Source organism: Cynocephalus volans, chromosome 8, assembly GCF_027409185.1.
Source record: "Cynocephalus volans isolate mCynVol1 chromosome 8, mCynVol1.pri, whole genome shotgun sequence".
Classification (NCBI taxonomy): domain Eukaryota; kingdom Metazoa; phylum Chordata; class Mammalia; order Dermoptera; family Cynocephalidae; genus Cynocephalus; species Cynocephalus volans.
The window spans coordinates 107,831,172-107,851,564 of record NC_084467.1 but is presented as its reverse complement, the minus strand read 5'-3'; the positions used below and the strand labels follow the sequence as shown (position 1 = coordinate 107,851,564).

The 20,393-nt window shown below is 45.0% G+C and overlaps 1 protein-coding gene and 2 non-coding genes across 3 annotated transcripts in view; 1 reads left to right on the top strand and 2 right to left on the bottom strand.

Moving 5' to 3' along the window:
• Positions 1–157: 157 nt before the first annotated feature.
• LOC134385362 (small nucleolar RNA SNORA70) lies at positions 158–295 on the top strand. Its single transcript, XR_010024343.1, has one exon. It is a non-coding gene; the product is annotated as a small nucleolar RNA SNORA70 (small nucleolar RNA).
• Positions 296–3,275: 2,980 nt separating this feature from the next.
• TRNAH-GUG (transfer RNA histidin (anticodon GUG)) lies at positions 3,276–3,347 on the bottom strand. Its single transcript has one exon. It is a non-coding gene; the product is annotated as a tRNA-His (tRNA).
• A 5,914-nt stretch (positions 3,348–9,261) lies between these two features.
• Positions 9,262–20,393, bottom strand: part of LOC134384254 (long-chain specific acyl-CoA dehydrogenase, mitochondrial-like) — a 43,687-nt gene continuing 32,555 nt past the window's right edge. The window contains 5 exon segments of the mRNA XM_063105824.1: positions 9,262–9,589; positions 9,650–9,732; positions 15,902–16,015; positions 17,012–17,113; positions 17,875–18,038. Of these exon segments, the coding sequence (XP_062961894.1) occupies positions 9,262–9,589; positions 9,650–9,732; positions 15,902–16,015; positions 17,012–17,113; positions 17,875–18,038 (791 nt within the window).

The following is a 20,393-nucleotide window of genomic DNA, read 5'->3' as shown; positions in this document are numbered from 1 at the left end:
TAATAAAAGAGGAATGAACATCTGCTGTACTCAACCATGGACAAAACCAGAGACGTAATGCAAACAGAAAGAAGCATGTGGAAAAGAGCATCTGCACTATGATTCTATTTACATGAAGTTCTAGAATAAGCAAAGGTCAAGTGAAAACAGTCTGGATCTGCAGTCAATTAAGCTGACCTTGCTCCTCCCCTTGTGGGGGCCCAGCGTGCAAGACTGCAAACAGCAGCCTCCTCCATAGTGTGCGCACACAGGCTTTTGCCTGCACGGGTCACCCTAACGGATCTTGGAGACAATCTTTTCAAGTGAACATTCATGTCTCTGACCTAGTGCCGTCCTGAGGCGAGGCTCCAGACAGGTAGGAGGAATGTCTTTGGAAAGCCCCAGGCACAGTGGCCAGGGGTCACATCGGCCGGGTCATTATGTCCATCCGCACCAAACTGCAGAACAAGGAACATGTGACTAACGGCCAAATTCAAGTTCCCTGGCTGCCAGGAGGTCCACATCTCAAAGGAGTGGAGCTTTACCAAGTTTAATGCAGATGAATTTGAAGAACTGGTGGCTGAGAAGCGGCTCCCATTGGATGGCTGTTGGGTTAAATACATCTCCAATGTCCTGCACTCCTGAGAGCTTCCATTGTGCTTCCCCCTCCTTACTCATGCCCACTTGTACTCCTTCTTCCTGTCCAAAACAAAAAACAACAAAACAAAACAATCCGGAGAGTGACTGTTCACAAATAAGGCAGAGGATAATGACAATGATTTTGGTGCTTCTATTGATTATAACATTACTGACTGAGTAGTCACTAAATCTAGGCACATCTGATGACAACGGTGTGAAGTAGGGTTCTCGTGTTGGCCCAGTCTTGCAGATGAAAATGTTGAGGTGCATAAAGCTTAAGAGACTTAACCAAGGTCATGTAAGGGCCGAAACAGATTTAAAACACAGAACCTGCGTTCTCGTGCACAGATTAGACCAGGTCTGAACACTTCTCTGTTTCAGGTGTTTCTAAGATTCTCAGGTGCACAGGAGGAGAGAGAGATCGACAGAGAAGGAGACAGAGGAAGAGGGGAGTAGGAGAGAAATGGAGGGAGGCACAGGCCTGTAGCTGTCAGAGGGCAGAGCAGCAACTAATTGTCAACTAGTTTACAATATAGAGAAGATTTCTGGGGATTGAGATGTTGGCAGCTGCCAAGCTTGCTGTGGTTAGGAGATGAATTTAATATGCCATAGATTTCAAAAATAAAATTAAACTCTAAAGTTCTTAGAAGAAAATGTAGCAGAATACCTACACAAGACCTTAACAATAGATTTTTTTTTTTAAAAAAAAGCTAAATAGAATTTCATCAGAGTTATAACGTGCTGCTCATCAAAAATCACCATGAGGAAGCGAAAAGGCAAGCCACAGGCTGGGAGAATATTTTGGCACGACGCTTACCTGAAAAATGACTCAAATCTTGAATATATAGAGTACTTTTTGGAAATTAGTAATAAAACCCAAGCCAATTAAAAGTGGGCAAAATGCTTCAATAGCCTCCTCTCCTCACAAAAAGGATTTCTAAATGGTGAAAAGGCCTAAGAAAACACGCTCAGCGTCATTACTCCTTAGAGAAACACGAGTTGAAGCTATGATGTGATACCATTTTACATCCAGCAGAATGGGTATGTTTAAAGAACACCAAGTGCTGCTAAGAACGTGGAGCACCTGCAACTCTTGTTGCTGGTGAGAAACGTTCTAGAAGAAACTGTTTGGCTGTTTCTAGTGAAGTTACAAGTACACCTACCGCATGACCCAGCAATTCCAGTACTTGGTATATACACTCAAGGGCAATGAATGCGCATGTCCACAGAACCACTCCTACAAGAACATTCATTCACAGCAGCCGTGTTGGGCAGCAAGTGACACCTGCTGCCTATCACCAGGAGTCGAAGTCCAAACACTTCCACCCCTGCACCTTGTATCAGAGTCTCCAAGGGAAACACAACGCAGTCAAGCACTGGATGGAGGAACAACGCTTAACTCACATGGAGACACGACAGAGCAAGATCAGCTTCAGCAGTGGGCTTCAGTCCCCACAGCCAGCAGGTCTCTCCCGGCATCGCCGATGCAGGGCCATTGGCCTGCACGCACCTGTCTTGTGCCGCAGAAGGAAGGACCACGGCCCGTCCCCTCAGAGGACAGACCCAGCAGTGGGGTTGGCCGGGTGCCACTTGACGCACACGCTTAAGCAGAACAAAGGCGTACACACTGAGTCTGAAGCAGGGAAAGCTATTCCCACACAGGTGGTTAAGTCCAGCACAGGTTGTGAGGCCTCTTTATCTCCCGTAAAGGAAGCGTTCCAGGCCCGACGACAGTTCCTATGAGGCTGGGGGTGGGGAGTGGGGGTGGAAAGACTGGATGCTCCGGACAACCTTTCCCAAAGGTACTTCGCACGGCCAAAACACTTCACGCAATTGTCCATCACATGTGGTGTATTCACTCACACACTGGAATGGCTCTCATCATCAACACCAAAATCAAGGAGCGATACGCGCAGCAACATGGATAGACCTCACGAGCATATGAGGCATGGGGGAAAAAAAAAAAAGCCAGATACCAAAAAAGTACATTCACTCATGTGAATTTCGAGAAGAGGCAAAACTAGTGGATGCGCCGGTCGTCAGAATAGTGATATCCGAGTGAGCGAGGGAGGGTGGGCACTGCCTGTAAAGGGCTCTACGGGCCTTGCTGGGATGATGCCAATTTCCTATCACTTTGTCCGGTCGTTGATTACATTTGTCAGAACGCAATAAACTGTGCAGTAAAGATCGGTGTGTTTTGCTCCGTGTGGAGTGTGCTTCAGCAGTGTCCTGTTAGCATACCAATTGGGCGACGGGGAGTGGGGACAAGCCGGCGAGGACCATGACAACGAGTTTGGAGTTTCAAGTCATGGAAAGCTCATTCTCGTCTCGTGTAAAAAAAAGCCCCACTGAGAGACGGAACGTCTCTGCCAGAAAAGCGGTTCTGAGCACCCGCTGCGGCAGCGGCAGCTCCTAGCACGGCCGACTGGGGAATCTTCTGCGTAACGCTCGGAACCGGAACGCAGCCCGCCGGGGTTTCCCTCTGACCGCGCCCCGGGTTACTGCACTGTGCGGTCTCTTTCCCTTTCCCCGCCCCGCATCGCGCCTGGTGGTCAGCGGAACGCGCCGCTCTCCGGTCCCCAGCTAAGCTTAGGGCGCAGCCGGCACGGGTTTCCACAGCAAGCAAAAAGGGGACGCCGGCTAAGACGGGCCGGCACTGCCGTGACTCGGATTCGAACCGAGGTTGCTGCGGCCACAACGCAGAGTACTAACCACTATACGATCACGGCGAACCACAGGCCTAGCGGCGGGCGGCGGCGCTGCTCTAACGCGCTTGACGTGAACTTCCCTCCAGTCGTCGCTCTGCGTTGTCCCTGAACAGCTGCAGGCATTCGAGCTTTGCTCTCTTTCGCGCCGCTCTCCGTTTCCCCCGCCCTTCCTCCCAAGTCTAATACACGATGACAACAGCTCTCATCTCCCCGCACACAGGCACGGGCCTCTTGGGAGGTGTCGTCCTCGTCCACGCCTCTCCTGCTTCCCTCCCGCCTCTGCGCCTTCCCCCCTTTGGCCCGTTCCCTCTGGGGCCCACCGACCGCAGCCGAGCGGAGCCAGGGGAGCGCGAGCGGCGCAGACTCGGGTGAAGGCGGAACGAAGAACGGGAAGAGCGATCGCGGGAGCGCACGGGGCGTTCAGCTTCCCTTGGGCCCCACGCGGCTCGGGCCGGGCGAGTGGCGGACCCGGGTGCCCGCGGGGGCGCGGGCTTCTGAAGCAGGCGAGGGGGCCGGGAGGGGCCATTCAGCTGCCCTTCCGGCTCCGGAATCAGCCGACTCGCGGGTTTCGATCGCGGCCACCGCGGCGCGTCGACTCAACCTGTCCGGCGGAAGGCGGTGGCTCCGCCTGGCGTTGAAGAAGCTCTTGCTCTCCACTGCGACGCCGCCGCCTTCCGCCCGTCGCCGCGGCGCCGTGGTTTAGCTCGTTCTCCCAAGAACCCCAGAGGTCGGCGGTTCGAGCCCACCCCGGACTCGCTCGCCGCTCTGGTTGTTGAACGTGCGCTGTTGGCAACGTTTTCTACTCAGCCCATCCTTTCACGTAAAGGCAGAGCGAGAGAAGCCCCCGTTAGCCTCCTCTCCTCCGCGTCTCGTGCGCAACAGCAGGTCGTAAAGCCAGAGCCTCTCGGACCCTCCCAGAGAGCCAGGCGGGAAACCGGGGGTCTGGGGACCCCGATAGCCCCCACAGAGTAGAATCGTCATCGTTGACCTCTGGATTGCTTTTGACAAAGGCGTTTCCTCCATGTTTTTGTTTCTACTGTCGTTTATTTAGCCCTTTCCATATGCTTCGGAAATTGAATTGGCCCTATGATGTTACGGTTACGTACAATGCTGTGGTCATCGTTCTTGGACACATACCTTTGGACACTCGTGTAAGGATGAGCAATCACTCTAGCACAGCGTTTACGTGGTTTCTATAGCATTTGTTTCCTCTCCCTCCTTGGCTCATTAGCTGTAACTCTTCCTTTTGTGCTTTTAGTGATCGCTTTAGGGCTTGTGGCACATCGTTAATTCATCGCCCTCTGCCTCCAGCTGATATTACCTCTCCTCTGGCCTCTATACTACCGTCGCCCTGCATTTTGCTTTGACCCATGTCATAAACTCCACACTCCATTGTTACTGCTTTTGTTTGAAAGGTCAAATTTTTGAAAAGAGACAATAATGAGAAAATGACTAGTACACAGTATTTACCCATTTCCGGTGTTTTCCTTCCTTCCTGCAGATCCGGATTTCCATCGGGTATCCATTTCCTCCTGCCCGGAGGACTCCTTTGACGTTTCTTGCAGGGTGGGTCGGCTGGCGGTGAATTCTCTCAGCTTTTCTATGTATCTAAATGTCCTTATTTCACTTACATTTTTGAAAAAAAATATATATATAGGCATAGAATGCTAGGTGAACTCTCCCCTCTCTCTTGTCCCGCCCCCCTCGCCCCCCAACTTTAAAGACATTGCTTTGCTGTCTTCTCACTTAACATTCCTTCCAGTAGTCCTGGAAGAGGCAGAAGGAAATTGGATGTAATCCTCGTCTTTGCTACCGGGTATGTACAATGTCTTCTTCTGGTTACTTTTAAGAGTTTTTTTTTTTTCTTTTTTTTTTTTAATTCTTGTTTGTCCGTGAGTTTCATTTTAATATTTTCAATTGTTCATGGTTTTGTGTTCCCTGATCATTTCTTCTGCAATGTGTAATTTGCTGTTAATCTGTCCAGTGAATTTATCATTTCTAACATTGAAATTTTCAATTCTAAAGTTTGATTTTGGGCCATTTTTACATGTTAAATCTCTACTGAAGTCTTTGGGCCTGTGGAATACAGTCACAATAACTGTTTTTAAAGTCCTCTCTGATACTCCTAACCTCATGTCAGTTCTGGTTCAGTTTCAGTGAATTGGCTGTTCTCCTCATTACGGTCATGGTCTCCTGCCCCTCTGCATGCCTCTATTCCTTCACTGGATGCCAGACACTGTGAGGCAGACCTTTTTGTGTGCTGGCTATTTTGGTATACCTATAAAACTTCATTTTTGTTTTTTGTTCTGTTTTTTCCCGGAATACCATTTAAATGACTCGGGGTCAGTTTGATGCTTTCGAGTCTTGCTTTTATGGTTTAAAAAAATTTTTGGTAGGTCCCATCAGAGGGTTTTCATCTTAAATCAAGAGAGTACTCAAATGAGGAAGGTGGTGTCACAAAACAGGATGGCATGAGATATTTTAACTGCAGCACAAGGGGGAACTTGTGTTTTAATTGGACAAGAATGTTGTATGGACATCCCCTCATAAGAGGCCAATGGGACTGGTCTGCTCGCCCCCATGAATTAGGGCATAGATCTTGCAGAACACAGTTCCTCTGTAGATACACTTACCCAATGGCTTGCTTCTCGTGCTGGAATCTGGGGGACAATTGTTCTTAGCATCCTCCTCTGTCTACTGGGGATTCTATGCTCTTGCTGCTGCTTATACTGCTGTGGTGGTTTAACAATGCAAGTCACTTCCCGAGAGGTGCTGACTGAGGTAAATCTGCTCTCACGACAGAGAGCCCAGGATGCAGCAACCCACCCACTGTAAGGAATGGAGCCTCATAACCGGCAGTGAGCACAACACCAGATTGGAAAGGGGAGATCTTTCCATTTAAGTTTTCATTAGATTGGGTCTTCAAATAATGGATCTTTTCTTTAACTTACTGTGGCAACAAGAGCAGACATTGAACTGTTAGAGCTTTAATTTATTTGGGACAACTTCATAAAAAAAACTTAATAATATCGCTCTTCTTGAATTGCTTGGCCTAAGCTGGTATGTGGTGCGTGCTGTAAATCCTTATCTGAACACTTCTTTTCAACATTGTATTGGAGGGTTATTTGCCAGGCAATTAGGCAAGGAAAAGGAATAAAAGACAACCAGATTGGAAAGGAAAAGTAAAACTATCTTTATTTGTAGGTGACATGATTTTTCAAGAATACCCCCCACACACACACAATTAGAACTAATAAATGAGTTCAGCAAGGCTGCAGGATCACGGATTGATATACAAAAATCAGGTGTATTTCTATGCACTAGCAATGTACAATCCAAAAATAAAATAAACAATTCCACTTATAGGAGCTTCAAAAACAAAATTAAATACTTACAAATTAATTGAATGAAAGAAGTGAAACACTTGCACTGAAAACTGCAGAACACTGTTGAAAGAAATAAAAGATCCAAATAAATGGAAAGACGTCTTCTCTTTCTGGGTCGGCAGACTGAATATTGCTAAGATGTCGATACTCCCTCAAATGACCTGAAAGTTCAACACTGGCCCTATCGAGGTCCCCACTTTTTTTTCGTTTTTGGAAGAAATCGACAAGAGAATATGATCCTAAAATTTGTTTTGAGGTGAAAGAGGCCCAGCATAGGTAAAGCAATCTTGAAAAAGAACAATGTTGGAGAATTCACACTTCCCGATTCCACAACTTACTACAAAGCTAGAATAATCAAGACGATGTGGTTTTGGCATAAGGATAAACACATAGATCAATCGAATTGATCAAGAGTCTGGAATTAAGTCTTACACTTACAATCAATTGAGTTTTCAACAAGGGTGGCACGGCAATTCTATGAGAGGAGGCATAGTCTCTCTTGGACAAATGCTGCTTGGACAAATGGATATCCATGTGCAGAAGAGTGAGGTTGGATCCCTACCTCATACCACATGGAAAATGAACTCAAAGTGAGTCATACACCTTAAGTAAGAGCTAAAACCCTCAGAATAGAACATAGGTATAAATCTTTGTAGTCTTGGATTAGGCAATATTTTCTTAGATATGACACCAACAGCACAGGCATCAAACATGAACTAGATAAACTGGATTTCATCAAAATTAAAAGCCTTTGTGAGTGGCCGGCCCTTGGCTCACTTGGGAGAGTGTGGTGCTGATAACACCATGGCCACGAGTTCAGATTCCCATATAGGGATGGCCGGTTGGCTCACTTGGAAGCGCGTGGTGCTGACAACACCAAGTCAACGGTTAAGATCCCCTTACCGGTCATCTTTAGAAAAAAAAAAAAAAAAAAAAAAAGCCTTTGTGCTTCAAAGAACACTATCAAGAAAGCAAAAAGATCTTGAGATGACTCTCCAATGCAGCAACAAATCTACATACAGGGAAAGTGAGTGAGAAAGCAAATGTGGAAAAGGTGAACTGGTGAGTCTATGCCAAGAATATATGGTGCAGGAGGCAGGCTGGCCGGTTGGTGAAGTCGCTTAGAGCCCAGTGTGAGATTTCGGATCCCCAGACCCCTGGGATGAGAGCAGCAGGAGTGAAGGTGAGACCCTGGCCAGCTGCTCACCACATCTCACCCCTCCCAGCCTAAGGGAGGCCTTGGACCATGAGGCCGGGCCCCACCTGAGTTTGGGGATTGGGTGTGCAGGTGTTTGTGCTCCTGGACTTTGTGGGCACACCACACCCCTGGGGATGAAGATGGAGATCTTGCAAAAGGGCTTCCCCAACCGAGGATCAACCCCAAGCCATGGGGAAAGTGGGGAATCCTAGCCACTAGAACACCAGGGAGTCGGCAATGAAGGCAGGGGGTGGGGGGTGGCGGGCGTTTGGGAAGGCATGTAACCTTGTGCCTTTAGAAGAAAATTCGGAAAGTAAAGATTAGTTTTCTAAGAGGAGGAGACGTGGAGTGGAGACGGTTCCCAGCGACCCAGGGCTGGTGGCAGGCCTGCACAGCTCCCAGACCCTGCTCTGCTGCTCCTCACCTCTCCTCACCTCTCCTCACCCCTCCCAGCCTGGGCGTTGCTTTGGGCTCTGAGGCCAGGCCACAAGGAGACTGGTCTGTGCTCCATTCTAGTCTAGCTTTAGCACTGTGTGCGGCAGAGCTAAGCACATACTCTTTCGGATCAGAACCTCAGGTTCGCTGTCAGTAAAGTGCGAACTTGGCTCTCAGCGGGTGATGAGTGGAGACCTTTTGGTTCCTGACCTCTGAACTGGCTCAAGGGGCTCTCCTGATAATGACACGTGTAGGGGCTCCTTTTCGACCCCAGAGTAGCTCACATCTGTCGAGCGGGAACCTCTTAATCTACCTGTCCTTGGCTGGAGCTCCAGGTGCAGACTTAGGTTCGTTTTCTTCTGTTCTGTCACGCAAATCGAGCTGTTCCGCAGCTGTGCTCGGGTGGGAGGAAGCCAAGAGGGCTTCACAGGAAAGAACTTGTTGCTTTTTAGAGACATAATACCCGTCAGTTTGTAGAGAAGACTCCGGCGATCGATGAGGAGGTTGGGGCTTTCCGGATGTGAAGCTCACCTAAAGTCCGCCTCCTCCAGCGCCCTCGTCTCCAGACGGACTCACAGCAGACAAACGAGCTCGGTTCCTAGTGCTCAGCACCATTTCAGGAGTGATCGAACTCGGCCCGAGTTTCTCGTGATCAAAGATGCAGCTAGCGCCCCCTACCCGATCCCCGCCTTTCCCTTTTTAAAAACTTATTTTTATAGGAAGGAACTTTGGCGTGTAAGGCGAACGTGCTACCCGCTACACCACGTGAACGAGTCGAGCGCCGCCCCTTGAGGATACGTCCACGAAAATCTTACGACTGTCGCTGTCCATAACGGAGGAAATTCAACTGCACGTCGACACTCGCCCGCCAGCAGCAAAGTGCTGGCCAAAGGCCCCGGGAAGCAGCAGCGACCCCTCAGGCAAGGAGACCGCGGCTCCCGCCAGGTCCGGGTTTAGGGTTCCGCGCCTCCGCCGCCACCGAAGCGAAGAGCCCGGGGCCGCACATCCCGGCTTCGGGATCCCGCATCTCCCTCAGGGTTTCCCGTTCCAGAACTGAGCGCCCCCGCGTGCGGAATTGTCCCCCGGCTGACTCTCCAGCTCCCAGAAGCGGCCGGAGCCGGCGGGTTCTGTGCGTCCGAGCCCCGGGCGCCCTCGCCGCCCAGGAGTGTGGACGCCGCCCTTCCCGGCCGCGGAAGAAGCCTCGGTGGCCTTTCTCAAGGCGCGGGCCCTCGGTGCTCTTGGCGCTGGACAAACGATCGGTGCTTCCAGGCCACCCAGGAACCGCAGGACCCTCCCCGTGTTACCGGGCACGGAGGTCGGCCGCCTCGCCCCTTTCAAGGGTGTTGGTGCAGACAGACGTCAGCCTGGCGACAGGAACACCGGTGACCTGAGGAGAGACGTCAGGCTAACCCGTCTCTCAGCAAACCTGAAGGAGATGGCCGCACTAAAGCCATCTCAAGACTCGGATTTACTGAGGGTTTTTTAAAGGGGGGTGTGGGAATCGAACTTGGGGAATGAAAAGCAGGACGGAGGCGGACGTGGGGCGGGAGGCTTCATGCGAGGCGCAAGATCTCGCCGAGACTCCGTCTGGTCTCCGCTCCCGTCCTTATGGCAGCGCCTGCTGGATAGCGGCTGCCTCGGTGCGAGTCTGCAGCTTCAGGCTGGCTGGAAAACAGCTGCACATTTATGACGGCAGCGCCATCTCCCCAACAACCAAGGTCCAAGGTTCAAAATATCCAACAACCACGGGAAGAGAGGGAACTCAGAGAGACGTGGGCCAAGAAAAAATAAAAGCGTCCTTTTAAAATCTGCCTACAGCCCACCTGGTTTTAGGTCCCAACAATGGCGTCCGTCCCTCTCACTCCCACATCTTCCCGCCCTCTCCCCAACCCTATGGCCTGACCTGTGTGCTCTTTCCTGCAAGCTCTTTCCGCCTCAGCGCCCCTATCTTGTCCGCCCCCCCGTCCCCCCACCGCCCGCGAAGGGGTTCCCTCCAGTTCCTGCCGCTGTCGCTTATTCTATTGGGCTCAATTTAAATCCGCTAACTTAATCATGCCTTCGTGTTTTAGACAGTGCTGTAGCAAAGGCTATGGCTCGGGGCATTTGGCTGTTTTAAAATACTGAGTAAAAACACGCGAATAACATCTCCAAACTCGTAAGAAGGAGCTAAAGCGGTAACGAGAGGGAAGTTTAAAGCTCTAAACGCTTAAGTTAGAGAAAAGGGAAAGCCTCAAATCAACAAGCTAAGCCACCACCTCAAGAAAGTAGAAAGGGGAGTAAAAGAAAAAGAAACCCAAAGCAAACAGAAAGACGATGTAATAGACATGAGAGCAGAAATCAATGGCATTGAAAACAGAAAAGCAATAGAGAAAAACAATGAAACAAAAGTTGGTTCTTTGAAAAGATCCATAAAACTTGATTCAGAAAAAGAGAGAGAAGACAAGAACTATGAGTATCGGGAATGAAACAGAATCACTACAGACTTTGCAGATATCAAAAGGTTAATAAGAGGGAAACTATGGAAAACTCTGCGTCCACATAAACTTGACACCCTACATGAACTGGACTAATTCCTTGTAGGTACCATAGGGGAGAGGAACGTTTCTACCCTCTGAAGGTTCAATAATTGCATCTATGAAATAAACTGGCAGTAGACAGAGTAACAGGAGAAAACCCCTTTGAATTACTTGTATAGGCCGGGGAGTCCCACAAAACACTCGACTCAGAAGAGGCCAGACGGTTGAGGTTTACATAGCATCCTGAGCTACAGAAAGGAACAGGGGTCTGGGGCCTCTGGGGAGTGAAGGGGACAAGGTATGGCTGAGGGAGCCTTGCCATGCAGATAAAGTCTCTCAAGTAATCAAAGCAGCCCTCTAAAGAACAGGTGGTAGTCAGTGACAAAGTCTTTCTGGACGTGGTGTCCACCTTCAGTCTCTTCTCCCATAATACAGTTGATCTTCCCTGCTTGAGGAGATTCCCGGGGAGGGGACTGTAGACAATTGTATTCCTTCTGTCTTTAGTCAGATATAGGAGGGGACTGTAGACAATTGTATTCCTTCTGTCTTTAGTCAGATATAGGAGGGGACTGTAGACAATTGTGTTCCTTCTGTCTTTAGTCAGATATAGGAGGGGACTGTAGACAATTGTGTTCCTTCTGTCTTTAGTCAGATATAGGAGGGGACTGTAGACAATTGTATTCCTTCTGTCTTTAGTCAGATATAGGAGGGGACTGTAGACAATTGTATTCCTTCTGTCTTTAGTCAGATATAGGAGGGGACTGTAGACAATTGTGTTCCTTCTGTCTTTAGTCAGATATAGGAGGGGACTGTAGACAATTGTGTTCCTTCTGTCTTTAGTCAGATATAGGAGGGGACTGTAGACAATTGTGTTCCTTCTGTCTTTAGTCAGATATAGGAGGGGACTGTAGACAATTGTATTCCTTCTGTCTTTAGTCAGATATAGGAGGGGACTGTAGACAATTGTATTCCTTCTGTCTTTAGTCAGATATAGGAGGGGACTGTAGACAATTGTATTCCTTCTGTCTTTAGTCAGATATAGGAGGGGACTGTAGACAATTGTATTCCTTCTGTCTTTAGTCAGATATAGGAGGGGACTGTAGACAATTGTATTCCTTCTGTCTTTAGTCAGATATAGGAGGGGACTCAAGACAATTGTATTCCTTCTGTCTTTAGTCAGATATAGGAGGGGACTGTAGACAATTGTATTCCTTCTGTCTTTAGTCAGATATAGGAGGGGACTGTAGACAATTGTATTCCTTCTGTCTTTAGTCAGATATAGGAGGGGACTCAAGACAATTGTATTCCTTCTGTCTTTAGTCAGATATAGGAGGGGACTCAAGACAATTGTATTCCTTCTGTCTTTAGTCAGATATAGGAGGGGACTCAAGACAATTGTGTTCCTTCTGTCTTTAGTCAGATATAGGAGGGGACTCAAGACAATTGTATTCCTTCTGTCTTTAGTCAGAAATAGGAGGGGACTGTAGACAATTGTATTCCTTCTGTCTTTAGTCAGATATAGGAGGGGACTCAAGACAATTGTGTTCCTTCTGTCTTTAGTCAGATATAGGAGGGGACTCAAGACAATTGTATTCCTTCTGTCTTTAGTCAGATATAGGAGGGGACTGTAGACAATTGTATTCCTTCTGTCTTTAGTCAGATATAGGAGGGGACTCAAGACAATTGTATTCCTTCTGTCTTTAGTCAGATATAGGAGGGGACTGTAGACAATTGTATTCCTTCTGTCTTTAGTCAGATATAGGAGGGGACTGTAGACAATTGTATTCCTTCTGTCTTTAGTCAGATATAGGAGGGGACTGTAGACAATTGTATTCCTTCTGTCTTTAGTCAGATATAGGAGGGGACTCAAGACAATTGTATTCCTTCTGTCTTTAGTCAGATATAGGAGGGGACTGTAGACAATTGTATTCCTTCTGTCTTTAGTCAGATATAGGAGGGGACTGTAGACAATTGTATTCCTTCTGTCTTTAGTCAGATATAGGAGGGGACTCAAGACAATTGTATTCCTTCTGTCTTTAGTCAGATATAGGAGGGGACTCAAGACAATTGTATTCCTTCTGTCTTTAGTCAGATATAGGAGGGGACTCAAGACAATTGTATTCCTTCTTTCTTTAGTCAGATAGAAGAACTTCACAGAAAGCCCCTCCTGGTGAGTTGGGTGAGAAAGAGGGGCAAGAGGCAAGAGGGCAGGCGAAGGTCAGGGAGACCTTGGTTCTGTTTTAGTTCAAAGCACTCAGCCTGCCAAAGTGCCACACTATAGGGTATCATTTTCTGAGCTCCAACAACACAAACAACCACAATGCACCCAATACAAAACAGATCATCAGAATAGTTCTGTAACTCTTAAGCAGATTGAATTGCTAATTTAAAAATTCCCAGAAAAGGAATCTCCAGGTCCCAGATGGTTTCCTGGAGAATCCTACCAGCTCAGGACCTCACGTCCCAGAGAAAACCAGGTGGTGAATTCCCTGGGTTTTCTTTCTCCCCATACATCCCAGACTTAGAGCTGAAGGAGCTGGCAACCCAGAAAGGCCAAGGGGTGCAGATCAAAAGAGCCCCAATAAAATCCTGCTCTGTCTAGCAAGAAGATCAGAAAAAGGGCAGCCTATCAAGACAGAAAGCTTTTACACGATAACCACTCTCCTCAGATCAAACACCACAGGAAAAAAACCAAAAAACCGTGGCTCCACCCATACAGAAGCCAGGAAAGTCTGAGTGGGGGGCTTAGATTTTCACACTTACCAGGGTAAAATGGGATATCTCAATCCCCAGCCTGACAGGGTGGTGTCGGAGAAGGGAGCTGGGACTTTCATCCCTGCCAGGTGATAATGAAGTCCAAAGCCCTGTTGGTGTAAACTACGTTTGGAGCCTGGACTTCTACCCATTGACAGTAATGAGGCATCCTTCCCCTTCTCTGCTTGGCTGGTATCAGGGGAGCCCTAGTAGATGGTCAGGACTTTTACCACCACCCAGCAGGAACAAGGCCACCCCAGCCCTGTGGTGTTGGTGGAGGCCACATGGAAAGCAATAACGAAGCACACTTACCCCTCACAGCCAGGGAGGTATCAGTGGAGGAATAGTGGGAAGCTGGAACTCCCACCCCCACCTTAGGAGCCACCCCACCTAGGGTGTCAACAGAGGTCAGTTGAGTGGGAAAACTGGACTTCTGCACACACCCGGCTGTAATGAGGCAGCAACACCCTCCTTCCCCTGCAGAAGTGAAATCAGAAAAAGGTACTTGAAACAGAAGTTTGAAATAAGATCTAGAATCTCATAACATAATACCCAAACATCTTAAGTTTCAACTGAAATTCATTCATCATACCTGGAACTAGGACGATCTCAAACCGAATGCAAAAAGACAATAAATAGAGGCTTACGGTGAGATGACGGAGACGTGAGAATGATCAGACGATGATCAGACAATGATCAGCAAGTGTAATAAAAATGCTTGAACTGCCTTTCCCTTTTGTTATTTAAGGAAATAGAAGCCTTCTCAAAAGGACTTTTGCAGTTTTCTACCAACGAAGGCACATATCCGACTGACCCCCACCCATCCTCGCCTCTCTCCTCCCTGTTGCGGTGGAAGAAGCACCTCTCCTGCGCCAGGGGAGGCCATCAGCACCCTCGCCCTCACACCCTCTCAAAGACCCTGTGTGTTGATTGTCCCTCCATGTCGCCAACCTTTCCCTCTTTACTAAAGCCTTTCCCTAGATAGCAAAATATGCTCCAGTATTCCCATCCTAGCAATAATAATAAAAAATTAATAACCCCCAAATATCTCCCTTGTCGCCCAATTCCTCCCCCACTTCCCCTCCCCTCCATCATTACATTACCGTCCTTTCTCTCAACTGCCATTCACAGCCCAACTCAGGAGAGAGCTACCCGCCATCAGGACCTTGATTTTCTCTTTTGCATTTACTTCTCTACTCACGCCGGTCTGCCACCCTCTACCAACATTAATGGCTCCTACTAAATAATCTCCACGTCACTAGATCCAATCAGCACTCTTTGACTTTCATCTTGGTTTTCCCCTAAGCAGCATTTGGTCCCACTCTCTCCTATTTGAAATCCTCACCAGATGGTTGCGGAGAAAAACGAACTCTCATACATTGTTGGTGGGACTGCAAAATGGTGCAGCCTCTATGGAAAATGGTATGGAGGTTCCTCAAACAATTGCAGATAGATCTACCATATGACCCAGCTATCCCACTGTTGGGAATATACCCAGAGGAATGGAAATCATCAAGTCGAAGGTATACCTGTTCCCCAATGTTCATCGCAGCACTCTTTACAATAGCCAAGAGCTGGAACCAGCCCAAATGTCCATCATCAGATGAGTGGATACGGAAAATGTGGTACATCTACACAATGGAATACTACTCAGCTATAAAAACGAATGAAATACTGCCATTTGCAACAACATGGATGGACCTTGAGAGAATTATATTAAGTGAAACAGAAAGAGAAATACCACATGTTCTCACTTATTGGTGGGAGCTAAAAATTAATATATAAATCACACACACACACACACACACACACATAAAAAAAAAACCGGGGGGGGGGAAGAAGATATAACAACCACAATTACTTGAAGTTGATATGACAAGCAAACAGAAAGGACATTGTTGGGGGGGAGGGGGGGAGGGAGAAGGGAGGGAGGTTTTGGTGATGGGGAGCAATAATCAGCCACAATGTATATCGACAAAATAAAATTTGAAATCCTCACCAGGGATGCCCCCAGGCTGTGGGCTTCCCAGCCTCCAAAACCATAAGAAATAGATTTCATTTTCTTGTAAATTACCCATTTCCAGGTATCCTGTTATAAGCAACAGAAAATGGACTCGTGTGGACCTCTTCTCCTCTTCTCTCTACTCTCCTTCCCTGAATCATCTCATTCGTTTCCATGGTTTCTAATGCCACCTATTTGATAATTACCCTCAATTTACATTTACCTTAAACCTATTTCAAATGAGTAAATTGATGCCGTCTATTACTAATCCATAACAAGCTTACCTGTATTTGTGCAACTGTCTTCCCTAAAGCTTTTCTGCATTTAACATAGTTCCTGGTTTCTTCAAACATGAATTCACTGGCTGAAACTGCTAAGACAGCAATTCCCAGCCTTTCCTATAACCCCAAAATTAGGTTTCAACATTATTTTAATCACACAAGTGATTTTCACAGTGTCAACTATAGTAAATCCTATAAATAATCTTTATAATGGACTCTTAAAGATTAATTTATTTCTTAACTTTTTAGGAGAAAAGGCTCCCACAAAGATTTATGAGCTTATTTTGACATATCTGTCAAATATAACCCTCTATAGCAAATCCTTTATTTTGATGAATGACTATCTTAATTATATATATGTAATTTATTTAATTTCCTCTGCTCTTTATTCACATATGAGTAAAGAAATTCCATAGTTGTTGATTTTTATTTTTTGATGTCTGCACACCATATAACTTAATATATCTGTGGAAATCCACATTTTAAGTGCATAGGTTAAATTTTACCTACCACTGCAAAAGAAGCCTTAGTTTAATTCCACCGTGCTGGTGTTTTTCATATTCTATTTAAGTGCTTATGTTCCTAGCCCTTGTCCCCAATTTCATGTTTAGCCCATGCCATGGCAGTCACCAGGCAGGTGTACCCCCTTACATTGGCATGTGAGGTCAGTGATGGCTTGGCAACCACACTCAGAAACACAGATATGAGGACTGACCCTATGTGGATGAAACTTTTCAGGCTGAAATTAACACCTTTTTCCCTTTGGCTCACAATTATTATTGAAAAACTGCCAAATGTTTTGGGTGACATTTCTTTACAAAGAGCTAAAAGTTCTTGATTCATAGGTAAGAAGATAAAATCATTCCAAGAAATCACAAAGCAGATATACCTATTTTCCCTACTTACTTTATAGGCTTTGATTGAATATCCTTGAATTCAGTTACTTATCTAGCTTATAAAACTCATTTTTTTTTTTTTTGCAACTTTAAAGTTATACTTAAATGACTGGCTATATCACAAGTTTTGCATACATGGATTAATATATATAGTTCTACATTATTCTATTCCAGTCCAATATCTAATCAAAAGATGGGATCTTTAAACACTTCTAACCTGTGGAAGCTCTTGCATGAGGTAATAGAAGCCCTTATTTTCTTCTCCAAGTAAGGCACTAGCTGGCAACCGTACATCTCCAAAGAACAGTTCTGTAGTATCCTAAGAGACCATACAATTAAATACAGAATGACATTATTTAAATCACCCAATAATCCAATGAGGTGACCATTATTATTTCCATTTAAGAAAAAAAAAAAAAGACAAATTTAAGGGCTGGCCACTAGGTCAGCTGGTTAGAGTGTGGTGTTACAACACCAGGGTTATGGGTTTAGAACCCTGGACCGGCCAGCTGTCAAACAAAAAAATAAGTGGGGGGGGACAAACAAATTGGAAGCCAGGTTGGAGTGTTTAATGAACACAACTACTAAGTGGTAAATCGGGGATTCCAGTCCAGGTCCATCTGATTCCAAAACTTGTGGCTTTCCCACTGCAACACACTGCCATTCTAGCTCTGATCAGTCCAGTTCTCTAAGTACTCGGAACTAAGGATCTCTGATACATATTAAGCAAAACATGGGGATAGGTGGGGGTTGGTCATGTATAGAAAAAAATATTTTCTATTCTTACTTCATAATTTTCTTCAATAAACTTCATAAGTAGATAGCTTATTACAATACAGTTAATTTTGCCTTTTCTAAAGCAGATATTCATAATACCCTGATTCAATTCCATTGCTGACCACCATAAAGAGATACAGCGGCATATGTGGAAATAAGCCTCCATCATCATTTCTGAAAAGCATATTTTAGGAATTTAGCATAGGAAGGTACGGTTGTACCACATGTAATTCTCTATATGTCTTCTATCTGGTTGATAGTAAACTCAATTATTACCTAAACGTGATTTATATTGTGACTTACCTGGGATTTTAATCCCATTTTATGTAGCTCTCGTCCCTTGATAAAGCCTTTCATTCCATTTTCCACCAGAAAAAGGCTAATGCCATGGGCAGGGGAGTGAACTTCACGAGTTGTGACTGCGACTACAATCACAACATCACATAATTGCCCATTAGTGATGAACACTTGCAAAACCACAAGTACACGAAAATGCACCACAATAATTCAGGTCCATGTGCAAGTTATGACTGGGGAAAACATATTCAAGAGGAATAAAACAGATAATTCGTGGTTTATACCTCTCTGTATACCCTATTCAAGTACAGTATCTGCAGGGTTAATTATACATACATGAGGTTAGTAACAACCAGGGGAAATAGGACCCAATGCTTCAGAGAACAAAATCTATACATTTTCTCCTCACTAGAGGAGAAAGATTGCAAATAATAATAATAATTAACAGAGATTATGTTGTTTTAAAAATAAAACCAAAATAATGAATGTTGAACCCCCAATTATGTATAATCAATTATGATTCAATAAGAAAAATAAGTAAATAAATAAATAAAAACATTTATAATATATTAAAAAAAGACAAATTGTCTATTAAAATGACAAATTATTTTTTAGAAGTAAGCTCCAGATTAGAAAAGAGAATTTGCTCTAAATGGAACCATGCTATTAAAGTATTTATAGTCTCAGATTTCAGTTTTTGAAAAGGCCTAGTTTTGATTTTTATAATTGATGACCTACTTCTTTCCTAAGATAACAGTGACTTTTGTGTAGCTGCCACAGCTGCTGAAACAGTGCTTTTTTTGTTTGTTTTGAACCACACAGCACCAGGTAATTAGTACCTGTGTGCTCTAAAGTCCATGGTCTCACACATGTATTAACTATACATAATAGACAAACAATGAAATTGAAAAGCAGGGAGGAACAGTCCATGGGGCAAAAATTATTCACTTGAACATTCAAATCCCAATGTGGTAATATCAAGGGGAGTTCTCCAAAAGTTCTTCCTGGAACTAATTACAGAAGAGGATTCGGAGATTCTCAACCGTTTCTACAATAGCTTGGCCTAACCTGAGTGTTTCTACCATGATTGATCCTCCTTTCTAATAGAGTTACAGGAGAACTCTCTTTGTAAGATCACTTGCTCAGTTTCTTTCCTAATTATGACAGTTAAAAATTTGAATAGGGCTGGGATTATCCCTAACGAGGGCCATCATTTTTTTGGATATTGAATGCTTATAAAATAACATAAACTCATCATGGATCTTATATAGACATTATGTAAAGTTATAAAGAAAAAGGACAAAACAATATTCTCTGAGTCCATAATACAAATATCACTATGAATTTTCTTTCTCATATTTTAATATAGTTGAAGTTATTCTATATTTGCATTTTATATCCTTTTTCTCTCACTTAATGTTAACATAATTATTTTCCTATACTGTTATAAATGTTATGTTGATATTTTAATGGTTCAGATACATTATATTTACTTATCAATTACTTTACTTTTTTCATTTTTTTTTTTTTTTTTTTGCTATTCTTAATAGAGTCTTTTTTTTGAAACAACTGTAACCAGTGACTTTTCAGTTAAACGTTATTCGCTACGTAAATTGCTTCTTCTCTCAGTAAATTTCCATAACTAACTTCTCTGTTTCTTCCTATCTGCCTTTTAAGATAACCTAATTGAGCCTGCAGTCCTATGGGTGAACTTACAAGGTCAGAGGGCCAAAAACTCCAACTCCAGATCATGCTAATGCTGCCAGTTTTTGAACATAGGACTCCTGAAGAGGCATGCAGATGGCCCGCACCTGTGCAGTCCACTGAAGAACTTCTTTAAACCTTTTAACCAATCATGATCCCCCACACCTTGCACCATCCCAACTACTTCCCCATAAACATCCCTTCTTCCCTGCTGTCAGGAAGGCAGATTTGAGATTTATTTCTTTTGTCTTCTTCCTTGGCTGCCTTGCACATAAACCTTTTTTCTCTGCTGCAAAGATGAGTGTCAGTATTTGTCTTGCTGTGCATCGGGCAACAGGCCCTGTTCGGTTACACAGCCTGGGTACGTTTGCTGAGTGGTTCTCACCAAAGACCACAAATAGGCAGATTGGGCCGCTCAGAAAGCCAGAGTCATAAGAGAATGAGGTTCCCATTTATCTTTTGACCAAACATTATACTCTTCTTTCAAAACAAGCCCTCTACATGCAGGCAGTTAATTCATTATATGTTGAAATTAGCACCCGTTTCTTACAATCCTTAGGATGAATAGTTCAGACTAATATTTCTTAAAGTATATTTGAAGAACACCAGTAACTCAAGATAATCTATGAAAAGAAAATTTCTTAGGGCACATGACATACTGCATCCAACTTTTAGAGATTCACAATGCATATCAGCATATCAGAATGAGAAGTTGTGCACATTTTCCAAATTTATTTGACGCCACAGATATTTTTCTGTATACCAATTACAAAACTAGATTATGGTACATTCTTTAGAACGTGGCTGCTCCAAAGGAGGTC